The sequence below is a fragment of the Eurosta solidaginis genome, chromosome 4 (assembly GCF_040869045.1).
Source record: "Eurosta solidaginis isolate ZX-2024a chromosome 4, ASM4086904v1, whole genome shotgun sequence".
Lineage (NCBI taxonomy): Eukaryota > Metazoa > Arthropoda > Insecta > Diptera > Tephritidae > Eurosta > Eurosta solidaginis.
Genome location: NC_090322.1, coordinates 252,292,184 through 252,315,930, shown reverse-complemented (window position 1 = coordinate 252,315,930; position 23,747 = coordinate 252,292,184). Strand labels below are relative to the sequence as shown.

The 23,747-nt window shown below is 38.7% G+C and overlaps 1 protein-coding gene across 1 annotated transcript in view; it reads right to left on the bottom strand.

The window, feature by feature from the left end:
* Positions 1-23,524, bottom strand: part of LOC137249404 (uncharacterized) — a 58,978-nt gene extending 35,454 nt beyond the window's left edge. Inside the window, exons 1-2 of the mRNA XM_067780849.1 lie at positions 23,133-23,524; positions 22,637-23,069 (exon numbers count right to left, since the gene is read on the bottom strand). Coding sequence (XP_067636950.1) covers positions 22,637-23,069; positions 23,133-23,423 — 724 coding nt within the window. The 5' untranslated portion in view covers positions 23,424-23,524. The remainder of the gene's footprint in view (positions 1-22,636; positions 23,070-23,132) is intronic.
* Positions 23,525-23,747: the final 223 nt, after the last annotated feature.

The following is a 23,747-nucleotide window of genomic DNA, read 5'->3' as shown; positions in this document are numbered from 1 at the left end:
GGTAGGGGGCACAGTTCACACCAAAGGTAACTGTTTTCAGTTTAAAATCTTCGAGCTGTGATTTTGGAGATCTGCGTACTATGATTCGCTGATAGTCCTGATCTTCTGGGTGTATGAGTATTTGGCGGTACATCTTCTCGATGTGGGCATTAAAAACGAACTTGTAGAGGCGCCATTGTAGGATTACCAGCATCAAGTCGTTCTGCAGGGTCGGACCAGTGTGTAGTACGTCGTTCAACGAACTTCCGGAATGCGAGAGTTTTGAGGCATTAAAAACGATCCGTACTTTTGTTGTTTTGCTGTCGGGCTTTATGACAGCATGATGGGGCAAATAAAATGAGTAGTATTTGCCTTCCTTGATAATTTCGAGGGGTGAAGTGGGTTCCATGTGATTCATGGTTAGATATTCTTCCAGTACTTCAGAATATTTTTCTTTTAGCTCTGGTTTCTTTTCCAATGATCTTTCTATGCTAATATACTGCTGTTGAGCAGCGGGTCGTGAGTGACCGAGGGCTAATGTTTCCGGGAAATTTTGTTTGAATGGGAGTTTTACCATGTAGCGACCATCTTCTTTTCTGGTGGTGCTTCCTTTGTAGAGATCTTCACAAAAGGTGTCTTCATCTGTGAGCGGTGTGGTGGATTGAACTTCTTCCTGCTCCCAAAATTTTTTAAGGAGTTCATTTAGAGAGTCGTCGGGGTTTTCAATTATGCGGGTTGAAAACGTTGAAATTTGTTCAGTTATTGGGCCACTCAAAATCCAGCCGAATATGGTGTTTTGAGCTATGAGGCTTCCTGCGACGTTGGTTTCGAGGCCTTGCAGAAGGATTTGTGGGAGTATGTCGCTACCTATTACCATGTCTATTCTCCCTGGAGAACAGTAATTGGGGTCAGCTAGTGCTAACGAGGAGAACTGTTCAAGATTTTCGATCACCACTTTGGAAGAAGGGAGGAAGTGTGTTAACTGTGGTAAAATTATGGCTTGGGTAATGATTCGTGTCGTTAAATCCCGAGAGCATATTGTTATCGAACAAATTTTATTGGAGTTTTGGACTATTTGTCCGCCCATCCCTAATATCTGGTAATTAGTCTTCTTGGTTGGTAGACCTAGCAATTTTTGTATTCGAGAGGTTATAAATGACTTTTGGGAGCCTTGGTCCACCAAAGCCCGTACCTTGAAAGTTTCTCCTCGATGGAGTATCGGGACCACTGCCGTGGGCAATAACGTTCTTTCTTTGTTACTGGAGAAGTGAGATAGAACTTTGTTGCCTGAATCTTGCGTTTTTGTAGAGTTTTGGGCTTGTGATTCTTGGAGCTGCATTGCCTGTTTTGATGTACAGGGATTTTCTTGATCATTGGTTTGGGTCTTGGACTGATTTCTTCTCTGATCCTGTCGGGACGTGTTAGGATTCGCTGGCCGAGATGTTTGATAGTGTAGCAGAGAGTGATGTCGCTTTTGACAATATACACATTTGAAGTTGCTACAACATTCGGCTTCTAAATGGGAGAATGCTAGACAATTTTTACAATAATTATTGTCTTTTACGAACTTGTTGCGCTCTGACACACTGAGTTCCTTGAATTTAACGCAGTTCATCATGGAGTGGTTTGAATTACACAACTTGCATGAGACTTGTCGGAGCTGTTCGCTATGAAAGGAGTGAGATTTATTTTTAAAGTTGGATTGACTTTGAGGTGTCGATGATCGAGGGGTGAAGCTCGAGTTTGAGTTTCGAGGTTTGATTGGCCTGTATGTACCTAGTCGCTCTACCACTTCGTATCTGGTCGTGAGGAATTTATCCATTTCCGACCAAAGTGGTAGTTCCTTTCTGGACTCCAGAGATTGTTCCCATAAAGCCAGAGTTTCGTTGGGGAGTTTTGAAGAGCATAAATAAATAAGCATAGGGTCCCAATTACTAGTGGGTACGTTATTAGTGTTAAGGGTAGAGAGGCAATTGTTTATTGTGGTTTGAATTTCTTGAATTCTTTCCCCACTTTCATAGAATACGGGTTGCATATTAAAGAGAGTTTTAAGTTGACTGTCTACAAGAATTCTTCGATTCTCGTACCTAGACTTGAGTGCACCCCAGGCTAGCTCGAAATTTTGGTCATTGAGGGCGTATTTTTGAATTACGAGGGCTGCTTTTCCTCTGGTTTTTTGTCTCAGATGGTAAAGTTTTTGGGCTTGGGACAATTTAGGGTGATTTATGTATACTGCCGTAAACATATCCCTAAAGGACGGCCATGTCTCATAACCACCGTGAAACACTTCTGTATCACACGCGGGGACTTTGAGGTAGGGTTCCCGGTTATTCAGGGCTACTACAGGTGGGGACTGGATTTGAATGCTGGATGTTGGTTCCAACGTTGCGAGAAGCTCATTTATTCGAGCTTTCGTGCTGATGTTTGTTCCCATCGCTGTGTCATATTTTTCTTCCAGAGATGCAATGGATCGTTCATCCGTGAGGTTCAGGTATGCTACTTCATATGCTCGTTCTATAAGGGATACGTGCCTATGTGCTTATAGGGTAAAATATTTAACGGCGTTGTCTTATAGCGGGGTTTTTATATGGCTGTGAGGTTTGTGAACTAATAGCGGATCGTCTGTGGTACGTGGGTAAGGTGAAAAGGCGATGTGTGTATATATAAATATTGAGTTTATCAATATGTATATAAATATGAAATTTGATTTATATGTCTTAGCGACTAGAGGGATTGAGTATATAAATAAGAGCTTTTTTTATGACAGTATAGATCGAGAACTTGAGAGGTTTCTCATCTATTGCCTTAAAACCCCGCTAAGCTATATAAATCTGAATCTGTATGTATTATGTATGTGTATGAGGAACCTGTTTTTAAACGGAACTTACTTTGTCCTGGTAACTGACTACCTGTTTTTGTCCTATGGAGCGTTTGTTGCTTTTCTCGACAACGGGGGTTTCTGGTGACGGCTGTTGGTTTTTTGCTGTTGTGGTTGTTCCTGCTGCTGCTTTTGGGTTGACTGTACCTCACTTTCCTCGGTGGACTTTGTACTTTGTTGTTGGGTTTTTTTTTTTTTTTGGGTTTTGCGAAAATTTTGCACTTTAACAAGCGGTTATAATTTCACCAGTTTATGCTTCAGTTTAGGTAAGTTTCCCTTAATAATTTTTAAAGTTTATAAATAATCTTCCGAATAATTGCCTTTTTTAATTTCTTTTTTAACGACCTTCTTTTTTTTCTTTGCAGGTTTTTCAATACTCCAATTATTATTATTTTTATGTTTTTTAAAAAAAATTTTCAACTGTTTAATTAATTTTTTTCTAGGTTTTTGGGTACCCTAATGTAGCAACCGCTTTTGCTTTTTGCACCAGATTTCGAAATAGCTTTGTATTTTATTTGATTTTCTGGCTTTTTACTTACAGGTTTTTTGGAGCACCTATATCGCTTTTTTCCTTTGTTTAATTTTATATATATTTTCTATTTTCAGGTTTTTTGTTTTCCACCTTTCTTTTCAGGATTTTTATTTCTCAAATATTTTTAAACCTTTTTTCTCTTTCCAGCTTCCCGATTATTTTCACTTATTTTTTCTTATTTAGCACACTTGCCAGTTTTTTTTGTTTTTTATGTCACTTTCAAATCGGTTTGTTTGTTTTTTAAGAGCACCCTAGTGAAGCTGGTTGTGAACTGTACACTTGATCGCTTGTGATGTTCACTTTGCTTAAATTTTTTTCTTAAATTCTTTCACAAGTTTCAATTTAAAATGTTGCTTTTTTTTCACACAAATAATAGGTTTTTTCGCTGGTTCACTTTTTGGCACCGAAGGACCATGTTCAAGTATTCACATTAATGGGAGGGAGTAGGGGCACTCACCACTGGCAGGCACTTTCCTTGCTAAATAAGAACACGATATGGTTTCTAATTTCATACAATAATAATTAATTTTAATCTAGTTTTAGTTTCTTGTTTCACAATTTTAGTTCACAAACTTTATTTCAGTTCACAAGATTTTTTATTTTTCTTACGCACAATAGGTTGTGGTTGAGTATAGGATTGTACTATAATATAATAAACTTTATAAACTTTAACTTGAACCACTACTAGGTAATTCAACCGCGCGCTCTAAAAGACAACTGTCTGCGCGGCCATCGATGACCGCTCGTTGAGCTGTGCAGTGAGCATACAAATCAACATATACAAAGGTAAGTAAATAGAAAAGAAGCGGTAGCTTTCCAACCTCTTCTTAAGAGTTTTACATTAGGATTTTAGGGTAAATGTGGATATAAAGGGTAAGTATAAAATTCAAATTTTAGTGTAACTTCAGCAATGCAATTTAAGGTAAGTATTTAACAGGTCAGTATTTTTACAGGTAAGTTAATCAAATTGGATCAAATTTTCATCCATGTCTTCAACAGTAACAAAACAGAGATTCGCCTCTCTCGTTCGTATCTGCTCTTCCCCACGCATTGTGGTGCGCATTTGCATCTGCGCCTATGACCAACCGCCCTTTGCGCCCTTCCTCCTGTACTAGCCTTTTGCACTCCATCGGTGGGACCTCCGCAGCATGGGCCATGTAGCAGGACGCCAGGATAAATGCCTGCTTATTCTTTTGCTCAACGGCCACCGCTACGAGATCCTCAGTGGTGTAAGTAGGCAGCATATATGAATGCAGCTGTTTCCTTACCATTACTACAGCTCGCACCCGTCCTTCCGTTTGCGCGTAGTAAACGCCAAACCCGCGCGCCACGTCAAACGAATCCTCCTCAAGGGTTAGGAGGAGTTCGCTCGACGCCACTTTACTGTGTTGGAGGTTTATCTGTAGGACTCGCAGCACCATTGGGCTGTTTGTCCCCCTCCAGCACCTTCGTCTTGACGTCGTCGTCCTCCCCTTGCCCTTTTGGTTTAGAGTATTCGAGGCCCCCTTCAGCCTCTCGTGACTGTTGTGCAGGGTGTTCCTCTGTGTGAGTCACAGCACCATTTACCGGTTGGTCCTCTTCTAGCACGTTCGTGGTGACGTCGGGGACCTCCACCTGTCTTTTCCTTTAGGCTTTTGAGGTCCTTTTCGACTTCGCCCACCTCTAGCGTGTTAGGGTTTTTATCCTCGGGACTTCTTTTCCTGAGTCGCATGTAAATTTTGCCAGTGCCAAAGGACATTTTACCAAGCTGCGTGTACAAAATATCCTCCGCCTGCTTGTTTATTTGGAAGATGTAGAACCGACCATCCTCGGTAGGCCGAGATACAGTAAGTACCTTCCAATCCTGTGTCGGTATGTTCGGATTCTGATTCTGCAGAAGTCGCAGTGTATCCTCCGATTTCATCACGCATGGTATCCATAACTTAACTTTTGGTACCGTGGGGATTTGCGCTTTATCCAACACCTCAAACCGCGATTTCGTGCCTTGCCTTTGGAGGTTTGGAACCACTTCCTCCAGCCACTGCAAGCTCGCGATGTTGTCGCACGCTATCATCTTCACACCGTTATACCATCCCCCCGAATCAAAGGTTGGAAGGGGCTTACTTGGTTGTTCCCGCATCATCCGAGAAAGCCGAAGCCTTAGCGTTAACTCCCTTTATCGCCTCCGAGAAAGCCGGAGTCTTAGCGTTATCTCCCTTTGGCTACTTCCTTAATTAGAACTTCCCTCTGACTCGCAGCTTTCGAGGTAGTTGCTACCTCGCTATTGGAGCCCATCTGTCTTACAGCTTTGGGCCTACTTGTCTTGTCTATGCGACTGCCCTGCCTCGCGGCTCTAGGACTGGGTCCTTTATGCCTCTTGAAAGCAGGCTTGTCGCCTTCCGCCGAACGTTGCCTCTTCATTCTGCCATTCGACGCTTCTTCCTCCTTCTACCGGTTGCAGAACCGAGGGTTTCTCGCAGCAAACCTTTTGAACTGCCTTCGACCTACCTCTACCGCTTCATGGGCCCATTCCAAGCGCTCGATCTCCACTTCTGTTGGGTCGACCACTGCTCCCAAGCGTTGAACAATTCTTAGTGCTGCACGGTACTGCGAGAGAGTTCTTTTACTTCCTCTGCTCCGTACCCTTCTCCACTCTTCTACTCCGTTTTCATTTGTGTGCTTCTCCAACACGGAGTTCATTGAATCAGCACTACTATCGCTGCCCGAGTCCGACGCATCGCTTAAACCTTGTCGACTAATATAAAATTGCAATGCAGAACACAGAATATCATAAACAGAAACAAAGATGTATACAAATAATAAACAGTAATAATAAACAAAATATCTGCTAACAACAACGTATATATTAACTTATTGGACACCCTCAGCATTATTGTTGCTAACTTCTCTTCATTACCAAATGTCTGTACGCGTGAGCGATGTTGTCGGTGTCGCTCTTAAAATTCATGCGTATGTCATTAGGTGTATTGATAATATGTAGCATTTCGAGAGTGTACTGCTTGGAATATTGTTTTTCTTCTTGCAATATTGTAACATTCTCTAAGTCCGGAGAGTGTCCCGTGGTCTTGCAATGTTGCGATAAAGCCGTTCTGTTGTCGTTAGAGTGGTCGCGATTTTTGATGTTCGATTTGTGAGCGGAAATCCTTGTCTTTAGTTTTGATTTAGTAGTACCCACATATACTTTGTTGCATACGTGGGACCCGTCGCCATTACATTTAATTTTGTACATTACGTCGGATTTCTCGTATTTTTCGATTTTGCTTTTTGTATTGCTGTATATTTGTTGTAGGGTATTTTTATACTGGAACGCGATTTGGAATTTTTCTTTGTCATACATGTTTGAATGTTTTATTCGGTTAGACAAACCAGGTACATATACGGCAGTCTTATATATTTTCTTTGTTTTGTTCTTTGTTTTTATTCGTAGCGTAAAATTGGTGGATATAACCATTGATAAGGTGAATCGGAAACTCGTTGTTTTGAAGTATTTTTTTGATGATGCTTATATTTTTCGGGTGATATATTCTATCGCTGATAGAGAGAACTCGCCTGATAAAATTTTTGGCCGTGTTTATTATTATACTCCTATCATGTTTCGAGTTAAAATTTATTAACCTCCCGGAAGCCGTAGGCTTTTTATACCAGTCAAAGGTTAGGTGGTTGTTATTTCTTATTACTACCGTGTCCAGAAACGGCAACATCCCATTATTTTCCATCTCAGATGTGAATTTTATTGAGTTATGAAATGAGTTCAAGAGGCCCAGCATTTCTTCAACGGAATCGGTTTTCACAATAGCGAATAAATCGTCAACGTATATGTGTGGCCTAGAGCTCGGAAATTCTTCTTGATATAACTTTTGAAAGGCCGAAAATAAAAATAAAAACAACATCAATTATGGAACGGAGAGCACACCGTAACAACAAAAACACAGTAAACATTTACAGACGTGTTAAAGATAAATACGACATAGAAACCAACAAGTGTACAAAACGTTATCGCCAAAATACACAACAACTCACAAAGCTGTCTCAATCCATAAGGTTTCTAGTGAGATGCAGAAAAAGTGGTGTCATACCCAACTTCATTAGCAATGCTACTAAGAACATCTCGTACACTTTAAAATGCAACACCAACAATGGAAAGATATCAGAGAAGATCACCAACTAAATAGAAACGCACTTGGCTACTGTGCAGAATACCTAACCTTTGACTGGTATAAAATGCCTACGGCTTCCGGGAGGTTAATAAATTTTAACTCGAAACATGATAGGAGTATAATAATAAACACGGCCAAAAATTTTATCAGGCGAGTTCTCTCTATCAGCGATAGAATATATCACCCGAAAAATATAAGCATCATCAAAAAAATACTTCAAAACAACGAGTTTCCGATCCACCTTATCAATGGTTATATCCACCAATTTTATTCTACAAATAAAAACAAAGAACAAAACATAAAGAAAATATATAAGACTGCCGTATTTGCACCTGGTTTGTCTAACCGAATAAAACATTCAAACATGTATGACAAAGAAAAATTCCAAATCGCGTTCCAGTATAAAAATACCCTACAACAAATATACAGCAATACAAAAAGCAAAATCGAAAAATACGAGAAATCCGACGTAATGTACAAAATTAAATGTAATGGCGACGGGTCCCACGTATGCAACAAAGTATATGTGGGTACTACTAAATCAAAACTAAAGCAAGGATTTCCGCTCACAAATCGAACATCAAAAATCGCGACCACTCTAACGACAACAAAACGGCTTTATCGCAACATTGCAAGACCACGGGACACTCTCCGGACTTAGAGAATGTTACAATATTGCAAGAAGAAAAACAATATTCCAAGCGGTACACTCTCGAAATGCTACATATTATCAATACACCTAATGACATACGCATGAATTTTAAGAGCGACACCGACAACGTCGCTCACGCATAGGCATTTGGTAATGAAGAGAAGTTAGCAACAATAATGCTGAGGGTGTCCAATAAGTTTATATATACGTTGTTGTTAGCAGATATTTTGTTTATTATTACTGTTTATTATTTGTATACATCTTTGTTTCTGTTTATGATATTCTGTGTTCTGCATTGAAATTTTAAATTAGTCGACAAGGTGCATTCACAAGTGTAAGTGTTAGATTATGTTTGTGCATTTATGGTTTTTATAGAAAAATGTATTTTTTACAGCCCTGAAGATGATTTCTAATTGAAATCGAAATATCGACAAAATAAATAAATACAACATATATGGTATAATCAATTGCATTTTTATTACTAATATATATGTGTGGCCTAGAGCTCGGAAATTCTTCTTGATATAACTTTTGAAAGGCCGAAAATAAAAATAAAAACAACATCAATTATGGAACGGAGAGCACACCGTAACAACAAAAACACATTAAACATTTACAGACGTGTTAAAGATAAATACGACATAGAAACCAACAAGTGTACAAAACGTTATCGCCAAAATACACAACTCACAAAGCTGTCTCAATCCATAAAGTTTCTAGTGAGATGCAGAAAAAGTGGTGTCATACCCAACTTCATTAGCAATGCTACTAAGAACATCTCATACACTTTAAAATGCAACACCAACAATGGAAAGATATCAGAGAAGATCACCAACTCAATAGAAACGTACTTGGCTACTGTGCAGAAAAAACTAATAAATCTTATTATTAAAATTAAGCATGATCTTCAAAACAAAAAGGAAGAGAGGTAAATAAATTAAACAATAGATTACAAATAAAGCTTAACGCGGAGGATTCTAAGGTATTTTTCGATAGTGAAAGAGTATTGTCTCAAAATCTCAGAGCCAAAATTAGAAATATACAAATAAACAAATTTGAGAGGCTCAAAGACAAACAAACCCAATTACTTAACATACAAAATGTACCCGAGTGGTTTCACAATACCACAAATATTAGTATACCGACGGATGTACAGTGGATTCTCTCCCTGGGACCGAAATACTCCATACCAACAACTAATAAAGAATTTCCCTTATTTAATATCGCAGACGGCGAAGACTTTATACAGACGATAAAAGACAAAGAGCAACAAGAGATTGAGAGGAACAATTTGACTACATTAATACGGGACCACCTCAATAGAACAAACATTAGCGTGCGTGATAAATATTGTAACGAATTTACTTGCAAATGCTCTTATTTGCCCTTCTGCTAAGTTTGAATCACTAAACTGTTGAATAAATAACTCCAATATTGAATAATGGAAAAATTGCCTTTATTAAAGTACTGCAAATAAAACTTATACTTTGCAACTAGCTGGCTTAATAACCAAACTGATTGATAGCTCAAATGAAACTCAACTATCAAAATAATACTGCTATTGCTCGCTAGATAGTGTCTGAATCGAAACTTGCACATAGCGCCTCTACCGCTAATGCTTTTATACTCTGTGATTTCTTCGTGGCATCTTCTAGGCGCTTCCAGAATTTTACTTAGTTATAAATTTCTCAGCTATAACTACAGATGTATAATTTCTCATTTGAGTAATACTTGCAACAAATATTGCCCTCTCTTGTGACAACTCAGATAAGATATATGCATGTGTTTGTGCATTGACTCTCCGCTGCTTATATACATACATGGTACATATGTGTAGACGCATTATTGTTTCGTTTATGTAGATACATAATGATTGAATTATTGATGTGAATTCACGTCACTGCTTAGCATCGGCTTAGAGATAGCAGCACCCCTTAGTTTTGCTAATATTCGTAACACTGCCCTCCACCTAAGTCTGATCGGGACGATGCAGAAAAAGTGGTGTCATACCCAACTTCATTAGCAATGCTACTAAGAACATCTCATACACTTTAAAATGCAACACCAACAATGGAAAGATATCAGAGAAGATCACCAACTCAATAGAAACGTACTTGGCTACTGTGCAGAAAAAACTAATAAATCTTATTATTAAAATTAAGCATGATCTTCAAAACAAAAAGGAAGAGAGGTAAATAAATTAAACAATAGATTACAAATAAAGCTTAACGCGGAGGATTCTAAGGTATTTTTCGATAGTGAAAGAGTATTGTCTCAAAATCTCAGAGCCAAAATTAGAAATATACAAATAAACAAATTTGAGAGGCTCAAAGACAAACAAACCCAATTACTTAACATACAAAATGTACCCGAGTGGTTTCACAATACCACAAATATTAGTATACCGACGGATGTACAGTGGATTCTCTCCCTGGGACCGAAATACTCCATACCAACAACTAATAAAGAATTTCCCTTATTTAATATCGCAGACGGCGAAGACTTTATACAGACGATAAAAGACAAAGAGCAACAAGAGATTGAGAGGAACAATTTGACTACATTAATACGGGACCACCTCAATAGAACAAACATTAGCGTGCGTGATAAATGTTGTAACGAATTTACTTGCAAATGCTCTTATTTGCCCTTCTGCTAAGTTTGAATCACTAAACTGTTGAATAAATAACTCCAATATTGAATAATGGAAAAATTGCCTTTATTAAAGTACTGCAAATAAAACTTATACTTTGCTACTAGCTGGCTTAATAACCAAACTGATTGATAGCTCAAATGAAACTCAACTATCAAAATAATACTGCTATTGCTCGCTAGATAGTGTCTGAATCGAAACTTGCACATAGCGCCTCTACCGCTAATGCTTTTATACTCTGTGATTTCTTCGTGGCATCTTCTAGGCGCTTCCAGAATTTTACTTAGTTATAAATTTCTCAGCTATAACTACAGATGTATAATTTCTCATTTGAGTAATACTTGCAACAAATATTGCCCTCTCTTGTGACAACTCAGATAAGATATATGCATGTGTTTGTGCATTGACTCTCCGCTGCTTATATACATACATGGTACATATGTGTAGACGCAATTATTGTTTCGTTTATGTAGATACATAATGATTGAATTATTGATGTGAATTCACGTCACTGCTTAGCATCGGCTTAGAGATAGCAGCACCCCTTAGTTTTGCTAATATTCGTAACACTGCCCTCCACCTAAGTCTGATCGTCCCGATCAGACAAATCTCTCGATCTAACCGCTGCTAGCATTGCCAAATGTACCACTCTTCTATTTCGTGATTTCCCAATTGCTTGTATGCGGTAGATGACATTACTGATCGTCTTCACAATTCTGTACGGGCCTTCCCAACTGCACCGATATTTGGATGGAACACCTTTCCGCCGGTAAAGGTTGTATAGCAGTACCAAATATCCCTCCCGGAAACCTTCCAAATTATTTTCCTTGTCGTACCTGTGTTTCATCTTACTAGTCATTATCCTTGATCGTTCCCTCGCACTCTGTTGTTTGGCCAATGAACTTCTTCGCAGAGCTTGCACTTCACAGATTGACTTTGCATCATCATTATCGTCTGGACGTTTCACAACAGTAGTGCGCGCTGGCTTGAAACCACCCTTGCATTCTTTCTGAAAAATTCTTTCAGTCGTTTTAGTGCGTCCATTAGGGTTTGTCGATGCCTGTCTTTTTCTCGTAGGTACTTTTAATTTCGCTTTATTTGGCCCATTCGATCCATCAACCTTTTCTTTTGACTTTCGTGGCCTTTGTCGAGTCTTCTCCACCATTACTTGATTACTACTGAACCCTTTCTCCAACTTGAACTTAAGTGGTATATCCTGGTTCTCATAACGCATCACCCTTCTCTGCATATCGATCTGGATGTCATGGTCAACCAAGAAGTCCACTCCCAATATGACTACCCCAACGATCTTCGCCACAACGAATTTGTGTAGAACCGTGACCTTTCCAATCAAGACTTCACATATCACTTCTCCCTGGACTTGGTTATACTCGCCAGTGACCGTACGCAACCTTGCTCCAGGTAACGGTTTTACTCTCCTGTTGACCAAGTCAGATCGGATCAAGGAATGAGATGCGCCCGTATCTACAGTCAGAACACGCTCCTTGCCATCCACATTCCCTCTGACGGTAAGACTGCTTGAATTCCTTCCAATTTGCGAGACAGATATCACAGGACATTCAATAGCTGGAGCTAGCTTTCGATCTCTACATCTTATTTGCACTTGCTCATCTCCTCCAGCTTTGAGTTTACGGCCACCCAAGTTGGAACTACCAGGGCCAAGATCGCAATGACGTGCAATGTGACCGGACTTCCCGCATTTGAAGCATTTGATAACTTTTTCACTCCGCTTTTGCGATCCTTTCAGCGCCTCCAATATTGCGTCTACCCACTCTGGCCTTTCTACCTCCACACGGCGTGCTTTGAAAACTGGCTTACACAAAAGCGACGCTGTTTCCTGAATCAGAGCTTGTGACACCGTTTCTACGAATGTTGGCTTTGGGTTTGCGTATGTAGCTCGCTTTGTTTCGACGTCCCGTATGCTATTTATAAAGCTCTGAATCTTTACCCTTTCAGTGTATTCCACGGGTGCGTCCGCATTCGCTAAATGTGCCAGCCTTTCAACATCCGACGCAAACTCTTGCAATGTTTCACCAGGTCTCTGGAAGCGGTTCAGTAACTCCATTTGGTATATCTGTTTCCTGTGTTCGCTTCCGTATCGCCTCTCTACAGCAGCCATCAATGCGTCATAACTGTTCTGTTCGTACTCTGGAATAGTCTGTAAGATTTCGGCAGCTGGTCCTTTCAATGCTACGAATAGTGTAGCAACTTTATCTTCAGCACTCCAGTTGTTCACTGCTGCGGTCTTCTCAAACTGAAGCTTAAAGACCTGAAAAGGAACAGAACCGTCAAAGGATGGTGTTTTTACCTTTGGATTGCTTGCTGAAACATCTGGGCGATGTAATTGTAACTCCTGTATACGACCTCTCAAAGCATCCACCTCGGCTTCGATTTTTTCTTCAAACTGCGTTATTTTCTCGTCCATACGCGCTTCGAGTTTTGATGATATACGCGCCTCCTGCGCTTCGAGTTGTACTGTTATGCGTGCCTCTTGTTCTTTCAGTTGTGTTTGCATTTTTGATGTTATTCGTGTCTCTTGGGATTCCATCTGTGATGACATATACGTTTTCTGTTCTTCTAGTTGAGATGACATATAAGTTTTCTGTTCTTCTAGTTGAGATGCCAGTTGAGATGTTATATCTGTCTTTTGCGATTCCAGTTGAGAAGCCACTGTCGATGTTTGAGCAGATATTGCAGCCAAAATCATGTTCAAGTCTGTGCTCGTAACTGTCTGCGTAACTGTCTCTTCCCTTTTTGTTGTTTCCTCGCCTTCAAGATGAAAGTCATACTCGTCCACATCAATTCCTTGCGACTCCATTACCTCTCGTAGCCGTGCTTGAAGTTCGATCTTATTGCCGGTTGTATTTAATCCACGTTTCTCCAACTCCTTTTTCAGTTGCTGGATCTTCAATTCACTGAACTTTGCCATGTCCAAGTTGTATTCCCAATCTTCGGAATTTATTCAACAATTCCTCTTCTGATACCAATTGTAACGAATTTACTTGCAAATCCTCTTATTTGCCCTTCTGCTAAGTTCGAATCACTAAACTGTTGAATAAATAACTCCAATATTGAATAATGGAAAATGGCCTTTATTAAAGTACTTCAAATAAAACTTATACTTTGCAACTAGCTGGCTTAATAGCCAAACTTATTGATAGCTGAAATGAAACTCAACTATCAAAATAATACTGCTATTGCTCGCTAGATAGTGTCTGAATCGAAACTTGCACATAGCGCCTCTACCGCTGATGCTTTTATACTCTGTGATTTCTTCGTGGCATCTTCTAGGCGCTTACAGAATTTTACTTAGTTATAAATTTCTCAGCTACAACTACAGATGTATAATTTCTCATTTGAGTAATACTTGCACAAATTATTGCCCTCTCTTGTGACAACTCAGATAAGATATATGCATGTGTTTGTGCATTGACTCTCCGCTGCTCGTATACATACATGGTACATATGTGTAGACGCAATTATTGTTTCGTTTATGTAGATACATAATGATTGAATTATTGATGTGAATTCACGTCACTGCTTAGCATCGGCTTAGAGATAGCAGCACCCCTTAGTTTTGCTAATATTCGTAACAATATATTTTAGATACCTTACAAAAGACAAAGAAATTCTTCAAACAAAATTACCATCTCTTAGTTCTCAATGCAGACAAAGGAAACGTAACAGTTGTAATGGAAAAATCCGAATACGATAGAAAATTGCAAACATTATTTAACGATATTTCCTCATACCGTGTTTTAAAACGTGATCCCACTAATAAATTGCAGGATAGGAATAACGAGATCGTAGAAAAGCTGTTTAAAAACCAAATGATAGATGAAAAAGAAAAATATAAACTAATGAACAGAACGGCCAATGCGCCCAGATTGTATGGACTACCAAAGATCCACAAAGAAGGAACTCCACTTAGACCTATATGTTCGTCCATTAATTCTCCGTCGTATAATTTGTGTAAATACGTGGTTAATGTTCTGAAAAATATCACTAAAGAGTCCAAGTACAATGTTCAAGACACGATTGAGTTCAAGAATAAGATTAAATATACATATATTTGTGATGATGAGAGTCTGGTATCGTTTGATGTTATGTCCCTGTTTCCTAGTATCCCAGTAGACCATGCCATAGAGATCATATCGTCCAAATGGGACCAAATAAAACCCCACACAACCCTTAACCAAGAGCTATTTTTAAGTGTTGTACGCTTCTGTATAAAAGATAACAGATACTTTAAGTACAACAACAAAGTTTATGAACAACGATCGGGTATGCCTATGGGATCACCAGCATCACTGGTAATAGCCGATATAGTAATGGAGGAATTACTAATGAAATTTGAGGAAGAATCACGGCACAAACCTCGTCTGCTCGCAAAGTACGTTGACGATTTATTCGCTATTGTGAAAACCGATTCCGTTGAAGAAATGCTGGGCCTCTTGAACTCATTTCATAACTCAATAAAATTTACATCTGAGATGGAAAATAATGGAATGTTGCCGTTTCTGGACACGGTAGTAATAAGAAATAACAACCACCTAACCTTTGACTGATATAAAAAGCCTACGGCTTCCGGGAGGTTAATAAATTTTAACTCGAAACATGATAGGAGTATAATAATAAACACGGCCAAAAATTTTATCAGGCGAGTTCTCTCTATCAGCGATAGAATATATCACCCGAAAAATATAAGCATCATCAAAAAAATACTTCAAAAAACGAGTTTCCGATTCACAACAACAACAACAACAAGTTATGTTCAAAAACAGTCTCTCAGAGTTGATAGAAGTAACTTCTGGTGTGCCTCAGGGTAGCCATTTGGGTCCATTACTTTTTACCCTCTTTATAAATGACTTACCAATGGTTATCTCGTATTCATGTGCTCTAATGTATGCATATGATGTTAAACTATGCTATACATACTTGCCTTCTGACTCTTCCCGTTTGGATTTACTTCAGGCCGATTTGGACTCATTTCAATTATGGTGTACAGTATGACTGATGGCATGTTGTTGTTGTTGTTGTAGCGATAAGGTTGCTCCCCGAAGGCTTTGGGGAGTGTTATGGATGTGATTGTCCTTTGCCGATAAACTGCGGGTTGAATCTAAAACTCTATAGGGCCCATTATTATGTATCTATTTTGAGTTTGTATTTATTTATTTCTTTGTTAAAGTCAACACAGACACAAAGCGGTCGACTACTGGATATATGATACAATACAAATAACAAGAAAAAAAACATAAGTGTAAAAAACAAAATTTAAAGTAAAAACTTAAATAATAAACAATCAAATTAATTAAGTTAAATTTTAATTAATACATAAATCAAATCAAAAATAAAAATTAGTTAAAATTAATATTTAAATAAAATTGACATCTTATTTAAAAATCTTTGAAAAACATCAGGCCAGGTGTGAAGGTATTTCCTTACGGATGGCAGCAATCGAATACTCAAAACTAATACAGTTGTACAGTTCATTATAGCGCGAGCGCCAATTGCGAAGCGGGCTATATTTGGCAAAATTACGCCGTGGAATGGGTAAATGAAAGAGTACATAGTGTCTTGTAGTTCGCGCAGGAACAGAAAAATTCAGTCTGCTTACAAGGTCAGTGGAGTCTATCTCACCGATAATCAGTTTATGTTGATTTGATTCCAATTAAGACCGCGTAAAGCAAAGATTAGAAACTGCTTCTGCACCGATTCAATTCGATCTATATGATTTTTATACCCCGGGAACCAAATACAGGAACAATACTCAAGCATTGGGTCTTGGTTAAATAAGGATCATCAAATTCTTTAGCCCATCTTTTAATAAATCCGATAGATGAAATCGGCATGTTAAAGCTCAATTTCACATCAAAAAGAACACCTAGGTCACATACTACAGATATACGCTCCAACGGAGCACCATCTAGCATATAGGATTTTAAAACTTCGAGTTGTACTGTTATGCGTGCCTCTTGTTCTTTCAGTTGTGTTTGCATTTTTGATGTTATTCGTGTCTCTTGGGATTCCATCTGTGATGACATATACGTTTTCTGTTCTTCTAGTTGAGATGACATATAAGTTTTCTGTTCTTCTAGTTGAGATGCCAGTTGAGATGTTATATCTGTCTTTTGCGATTCCAGTTGAGAAGCCACTGTCGATGTTTGAGCAGATATTGCAGCCAAAATCATGTTCAAGTCTGTGCTCGTAACTGTCTGCGTAACTGTCTCTTCCCTTTTTGTTGTTTCCTCGCCTTCAAGATGAAAGTCATACTCGTCCACATCAATTCCTTGCGACTCCATTACCTCTCGTAGCCGTGCTTGAAGTTCGATCTTATTGCCGGTTGTATTTAATCCACGTTTCTCCAACTCCTTTTTCAGTTGCTGGATCTTCAATTCACTGAACTTTGCCATGTCCAAGTTGTATTCCCAATCTTCGGAATTTATTCAACAATTCCTCTTCTGATACCAATTGTAACGAATTTACTTGCAAATCCTCTTATTTGCCCTTCTGCTAAGTTCGAATCACTAAACTGTTGAATAAATAACTCCAATATTGAATAAAGGAAAAATGGCCTTTATTAAAGTACTTCAAATAAAACTTATACTTTGCAACTAGCTGGCTTAATAGCCAAACTTATTGATAGCTGAAATGAAACTCAACTATCAAAATAATACTGCTATTGCTCGCTAGATAGTGTCTGAATCGAAACTTGCACATAGCGCCTCTACCGCTGATGCTTTTATACTCTGTGATTTCTTCGTGGCATCTTCTAGGCGCTTCCAGAATTTTACTTAGTTATAAATTTCTCAGCTACAACTACAGATGTATAATTTCTCATTTGAGTAATACTTGCACAAATTATTGCCCTCTCTTGTGACAACTCAGATAAGATATATGCATGTGTTTGTGCATTGACTCTCCGCTGCTCGTATACATACATGGTACATATGTGTAGACGCAATTATTGTTTCGTTTATGTAGATACATAATGATTGAATTATTGATGTGAATTCACGTCACTGCTTAGCATCGGCTTAGAGATAGCAGCACCCCTTAGTTTTGCTAATATTCGTAACAATATATTTTAGATACCTTACAAAAGACAAAGAAATTCTTCAAACAAAATAACCATCTCTTAGTTCTCAATGCAGACAAAGGAAACGTAACAGTTGTAATGGAAAAATCCGAATACGATAGAAAATTGCAAACATTATTTAACGATATTTCCTCATACCGTGTTTTAAAACGTGATCCCACTAATAAATTGCAGGATAGGAATAACGAGATCGTAGAAAAGCTGTTTAAAAACCAAATGATAGATGAAAAAGAAAAATATAAACTAATGAACAGAACGGCCAATGCGCCCAGATTGTATGGACTACCAAAGATCCACAAAGAAGGAACTCCACTTAGACCTATATGTTCGTCCATTAATTCTCCGTCGTATAATTTGTGTAAATACGTGGTTAATGTTCTGAAAAATATCACTAAAGAGTCCAAGTACAATGTTCAAGACACGATTGAGTTCAAGAATAAGATTAAATATACATATATTTGTGATGATGAGAGTCTGGTATCGTTTGATGTTATGTCCCTGTTTCCTAGTATCCCAGTAGACCATGCCATAGAGATCATATCGTCCAAATGGGACCAAATAAAACCCCACACAACCCTTAACCAAGAGCTATTTTTAAGTGTTGTACGCTTCTGTATAAAAGATAACAGATACTTTAAGTACAACAACAAAGTTTATGAACAACGATCGGGTATGCCTATGGGATCACCAGCATCACTGGTAATAGCCGATATAGTAATGGAGGAATTACTAATGAAATTTGAGGAAGAATCACGGCACAAACCTCGTCTGCTCGCAAAGTACGTTGACGATTTATTCGCTATTGTGAAAACCGATTCCGTTGAAGAAATGCTGGGCCTCTTGAACTCATTTCATAACTCAATAAAATTTACATCTGAGATGGAAAATAATGGAATGTTGCCGTTTCTGGACACGGTAGTAATAAGAAATAACAACCACCTAACCTTTGACTGATATAAAAAGCCTACGGCTTCCGGGAGGTTAATAAATTTTAACTCGAAACATGATAGGAGTATAATAATAAACACGGCCAAAAATTTTATCAGGCGAGTTCTCTCTATCAGCGATAGAATATATCACCCGAAAAATATAAGCATCATCAAAAAAATACTTCAAAAAACGAGTTTCCGATTCACAACAACAACAACAACAAGTTATGTTCAAAAACAGTCTCTCAGAGTTGATAGAAGTAACTTCTGGTGTGCCTCAGGGTAGCCATTTGGGTCCATTACTTTTTACCCTCTTTATAAATGACTTACCAATGGTTATCTCGTATTCATGTGCTCTAATGTATGCATATGATGTTAAACTATGCTATACATACTTGCCTTCTGACTCTTCCCGTTTGGATTTACTTCAGGCCGATTTGGACTCATTTCAATTATGGTGTACAGTAAATCTACTAGTTTTGAACTGCTGCAAATGTAAACTAATGACATTTCACAGAGTCAACCCAGTTTTAAAATCCTATATGCTAGATGGTGCTCCGTTGGAGCGTATATCTGTAGTATGTGACCTAGGTGTTCTTTTTGATGTGAAATTGAGCTTTAACATGCCGATTTCATCTATCGGATTTATTAAAAGATGGGCTAAAGAATTTGATGATCCTTATTTAACCAAGACCCAATGCTTGAGTATTGTTCCTGTATTTGGTTCCCGGGGTATAAAAATCATATAGATCGAATTGAATCGGTGCAGAAGCAGTTTCTAATCTTTGCTTTACGCGGTCTTAATTGGAATCAAATCAACATAAACTGATTATCGGTGAGATAGACTCCACTGACCTTGTAAGCAGACTGAATTTTTCTGTTCCTGCGCGAACTACAAGACACTATGTACTCTTTCATTTACCCATTCTACGGCGTAATTTTGCCAAATATAGCCCGCTTCGCAATTGGCGCTCGCGCTATAATGAACTGTACAACTGTATTAGTTTTGAGTATTCGATTGCTGCCATCCGTAAGGAAATACCTTCACGCCTGGCCTGATGTTTTTCAAAGATTTTTAAATAAGATGTCAATTTTATTTAAATATTAATTTTAACTAATTTTTATTTTTGATTTGATTTATGTATTAATTAAAATTTAACTTAATTAATTTGATTGTTTATTATTTAAGTTTTTACTTTAAATTTTGTTTTTTACACTTATGTTTTTTTTCTTGTTATTTGTATTGTATCATATATCCAGTAGTCGACCGCTTTGTGTCTGTGTTGACTTTAACAAAGAAATAAATAAATACAAACTCAAAATAGATACATAATAATGGGCCCTATAGAGTTTTAGATTCAACCCGCAGTTTATCGGCAAAGGACAATCACATCCATAACACTCCCCAAAGCCTTCGGGGAGCAACCTTATCGCTACAACAACAACAACAACATGCCATCAGTCATGCTAAACCATCTAAAGCAGTGGGCCCAGAGGGCATAGCCATGCCGATGCTTTAAACCTAGGAAAAGAGGGTTTCACATGTCTTCAACCTGTCCCTTTCCACCTTTGTCATTCCCGAAAAGTGGAAAATGGCCAAGGTGGTCCCGCTCTACTAAAGCCTGGGAAACCAGCTAACATAGGAGATTCCTATCGCCAGTAGCCAAGACATTTGAAGCCATTTTGCTCCCCTATTTCAAAGCAAATTTGCAACTAGCCTGTCATCAGCATGGCTTTAGAAAATTCAAAGCACAACCACCGCGCTAAATGCCATTAGCACCCAGATAAATTGAGGCTTAAATCAAAACCCCACCATAGAACAGTACTCGTTAGGCTAGACCTGTCTAAAGCTTTTGAAACGGTCAACCATGGCGCGTTACTGCAAGACCTGGAAGGGTCTACCCTTCCCCCCAAGTCTTAAAAGGTGGACCGCAAATTATCTTGGTGGTCGGCAAGCATCGGTGCAATTTAGAAACGAAACATCAAAACCAAAAAGAATTAAACAAGGAGTGCCACAGGGTGGTGTCCTATCACCACCTTTGTTTAACTTGTACATATCAAAGCTACCTTCGCCACCAGAAGGAGTTACTAACGTTTTCTAGGCCGATGACTGCACAATAATGGCCCAGGGCCAGGCCCACAGATCGATGAGCTTTGCAACAAAATAAACGGCTACCCCTCTGATCTCTCCATATTTTCCACCTCGCGAAACCTGACATCACCGGCTAAATCATCGGCGACCTTATTCACAACATGGATGTCCCACCTCGCGAAACCTGACATCACCGACTAAATCATCGGCGACCTTATTTACAACATGGATGTCCCAAATGTATACCATTTTGAACATCCACGTCAATGGCACTACGCTACCGACTGTCTAACACCCCAAAATCTTGGGTGTGACGTTTGATCAGGATATATATTTTGGTGAGCATGCAGCCGCAATTGTACCGAAAATCCAGAGCCGTAATAAAATCCTTAAATCTCTTGCTGGCGGTACTTGGGGAAATGATAAAGAAACGCTCATTACCACTTACAAAGCAATTGGCCAGCCGATTGCATGCTACGCGTCCCCGATATGGTCGCCAAGCCTAAAGACTACTCACTGGAAGAAGCTACTCAGTCCTCAGAACCGCCACGGGTTGTCTTCTTATGTCGCCAGAACACCATCTACATAATAAGGCAAGAATACTTCCCATTAGGGAGAGAAATGAAATGCTAACTAAACAGTTCCTGTTGAATACCCAGAAACCTGGGCATCCCAACAGACATCTCTGATTGATGAGCCAACACCGCCCAGGGGCTTAAGGAGTCATCTCCGTAAGCATTAGGAGGAAATACGGCACCTGAGAACTCAGCCGTATGAAGCCAAAAAACACAAGCAGGTCCTCAGTGAACTCCAAAAACAGGTGTCGGATCTTTATGCCCGCAATTGCCCGGTGAATCCAGTACTCAAAGGACAGTACCCAAAACTTGCGGAAGAGGAACGCACACTCCCCAGAGAAACGCGAGTCACTCTAGCTCGACTTCGAACTGGATACTGTAACAGGTTAGACTCTTACCCTTCCAGAATCGACCCAGACATTCAAAACATATGTCCTGCTTGTAAAGTGTCCCCACATGACACACAACCATCTCTTTAACTGTATTGTGGAGCCGACGCCTCTAACACCCATCTCATTATGATCCACCCCTGTTGAAACAGCCAGTTTCCTCGGACTCCCATTAGAGGACATTGGTGACAATTTGTGATCGGTCGCACCTATTGGATGGGGCGAAGCACCGCTACAACACCAAAAAAAACGCAACCCCTGCTAGGTTCTGCTGGGAGGATAACTTTGTGAGAGGGACGCAACAAATTAAACGGGGTTAAACTGATATAACAGCCCTTGGTCGGGAAAATCCCGAGTATCTCCGGCACATATAACCGGCTGTCTTGGAAAGTTAGAGGTTAATAATTTGAGCATCAGACAGCTTGATAACCATAAGCAGGCAAAATGACAAATTGCAAAGCAGGCACAATAATACTAAATACACCCATCGCTTATTAATTACATACAACATATTTATAAGTATTTATTTGTGTAATTATCTTCTAACAAATTGCTACATTAGCATAACTTCATGGCATCTAATTCCGCTAATGTATCTGATATATGTTCTGGGGTTAAAATATTTGCCAGTAAGCATTCCTCGCGTATTAATTTTGTTTTTATATAGATTTGCAAATTACCTTTATCATCCACGACCAACATCTTACTTATATTTAATTGATCTTCATCAATGCATGCAAACATTACACGATTTCGATTTGTAGAACGATGAACACCCCAAAGCGTCGTAGGCAATACTACTTCAAAAACATTATCAAATAGACTTTCGAATGGTTCTTCTGCTTCATAGAGAGAACAAGACAATTCACTTTTGATATTCTCTTTTGATATTTCTGCATTGGAAATATCAAATACTAAATTAACTCCTTGCATTAATTCGGCCGTACCCTGCTGCTGTTGTGGTGGCGAAAACACTTCCTGCAAACTTTGGATAATGCTGTCAGACTGACGGTCGATGGACAGACATGAATTTTGAGTGCACTTGTCCTCAACCGTAGAATCCTCTGACTGTTCAGTATTTTGAGATTTTGATTTTCGTACCTCAGTTGCTATCTGCTTAGACAAAAAACATTTTTATTGGAATACCTTTGAGCCTTGAATAAACACATTACATACATCCGTAGGTGGTTGCAGGTTTTCTGTTGGTACTGCATTGGCTTCCAGTTTGGCTCTGCCTCTTTTTAATAAATACACTTCTCCGTCAATTATGTGGCTGAAATATTTTAAGATATATTCTGTTTTAAAATGGTTTTGACATACGCGCCAAGAGCTCTTAATTGGTGGCTTGATACCCGGTATTGCATCAAGCCATTTTCGTAGCAAATCGTCCTTCTTGGGAAATTTAAACAAACAAACATTTTCTTTTTTCTTTTTCTTGATACAACCCGGTACGATACATGTACTCATTGTTAGTAGTTCTTAACTATTATTAATAAACCATTGAACCAACGCAGTCAAAAATTGATTACATTTCATGGTACACCATCATTGTAAATTTTACCAAGTAGCGCAACTAACAGCTGATCGGTGAAAATTCGCACATTCACACGCACAGTTCTCGACTCAGTTCCAAAAAAAAAACTTTAGATTATTTAATTCAAATTTTAAAGTGAGATACTCCTTATAAATTTATGTATACAGAATATATATGGCGTTTTTGTTGTTATTAAAACAATAGTTTTATTTATATTACAGCTGTTATCATTTTTTTTTTTAACTTTGAAAAAACTC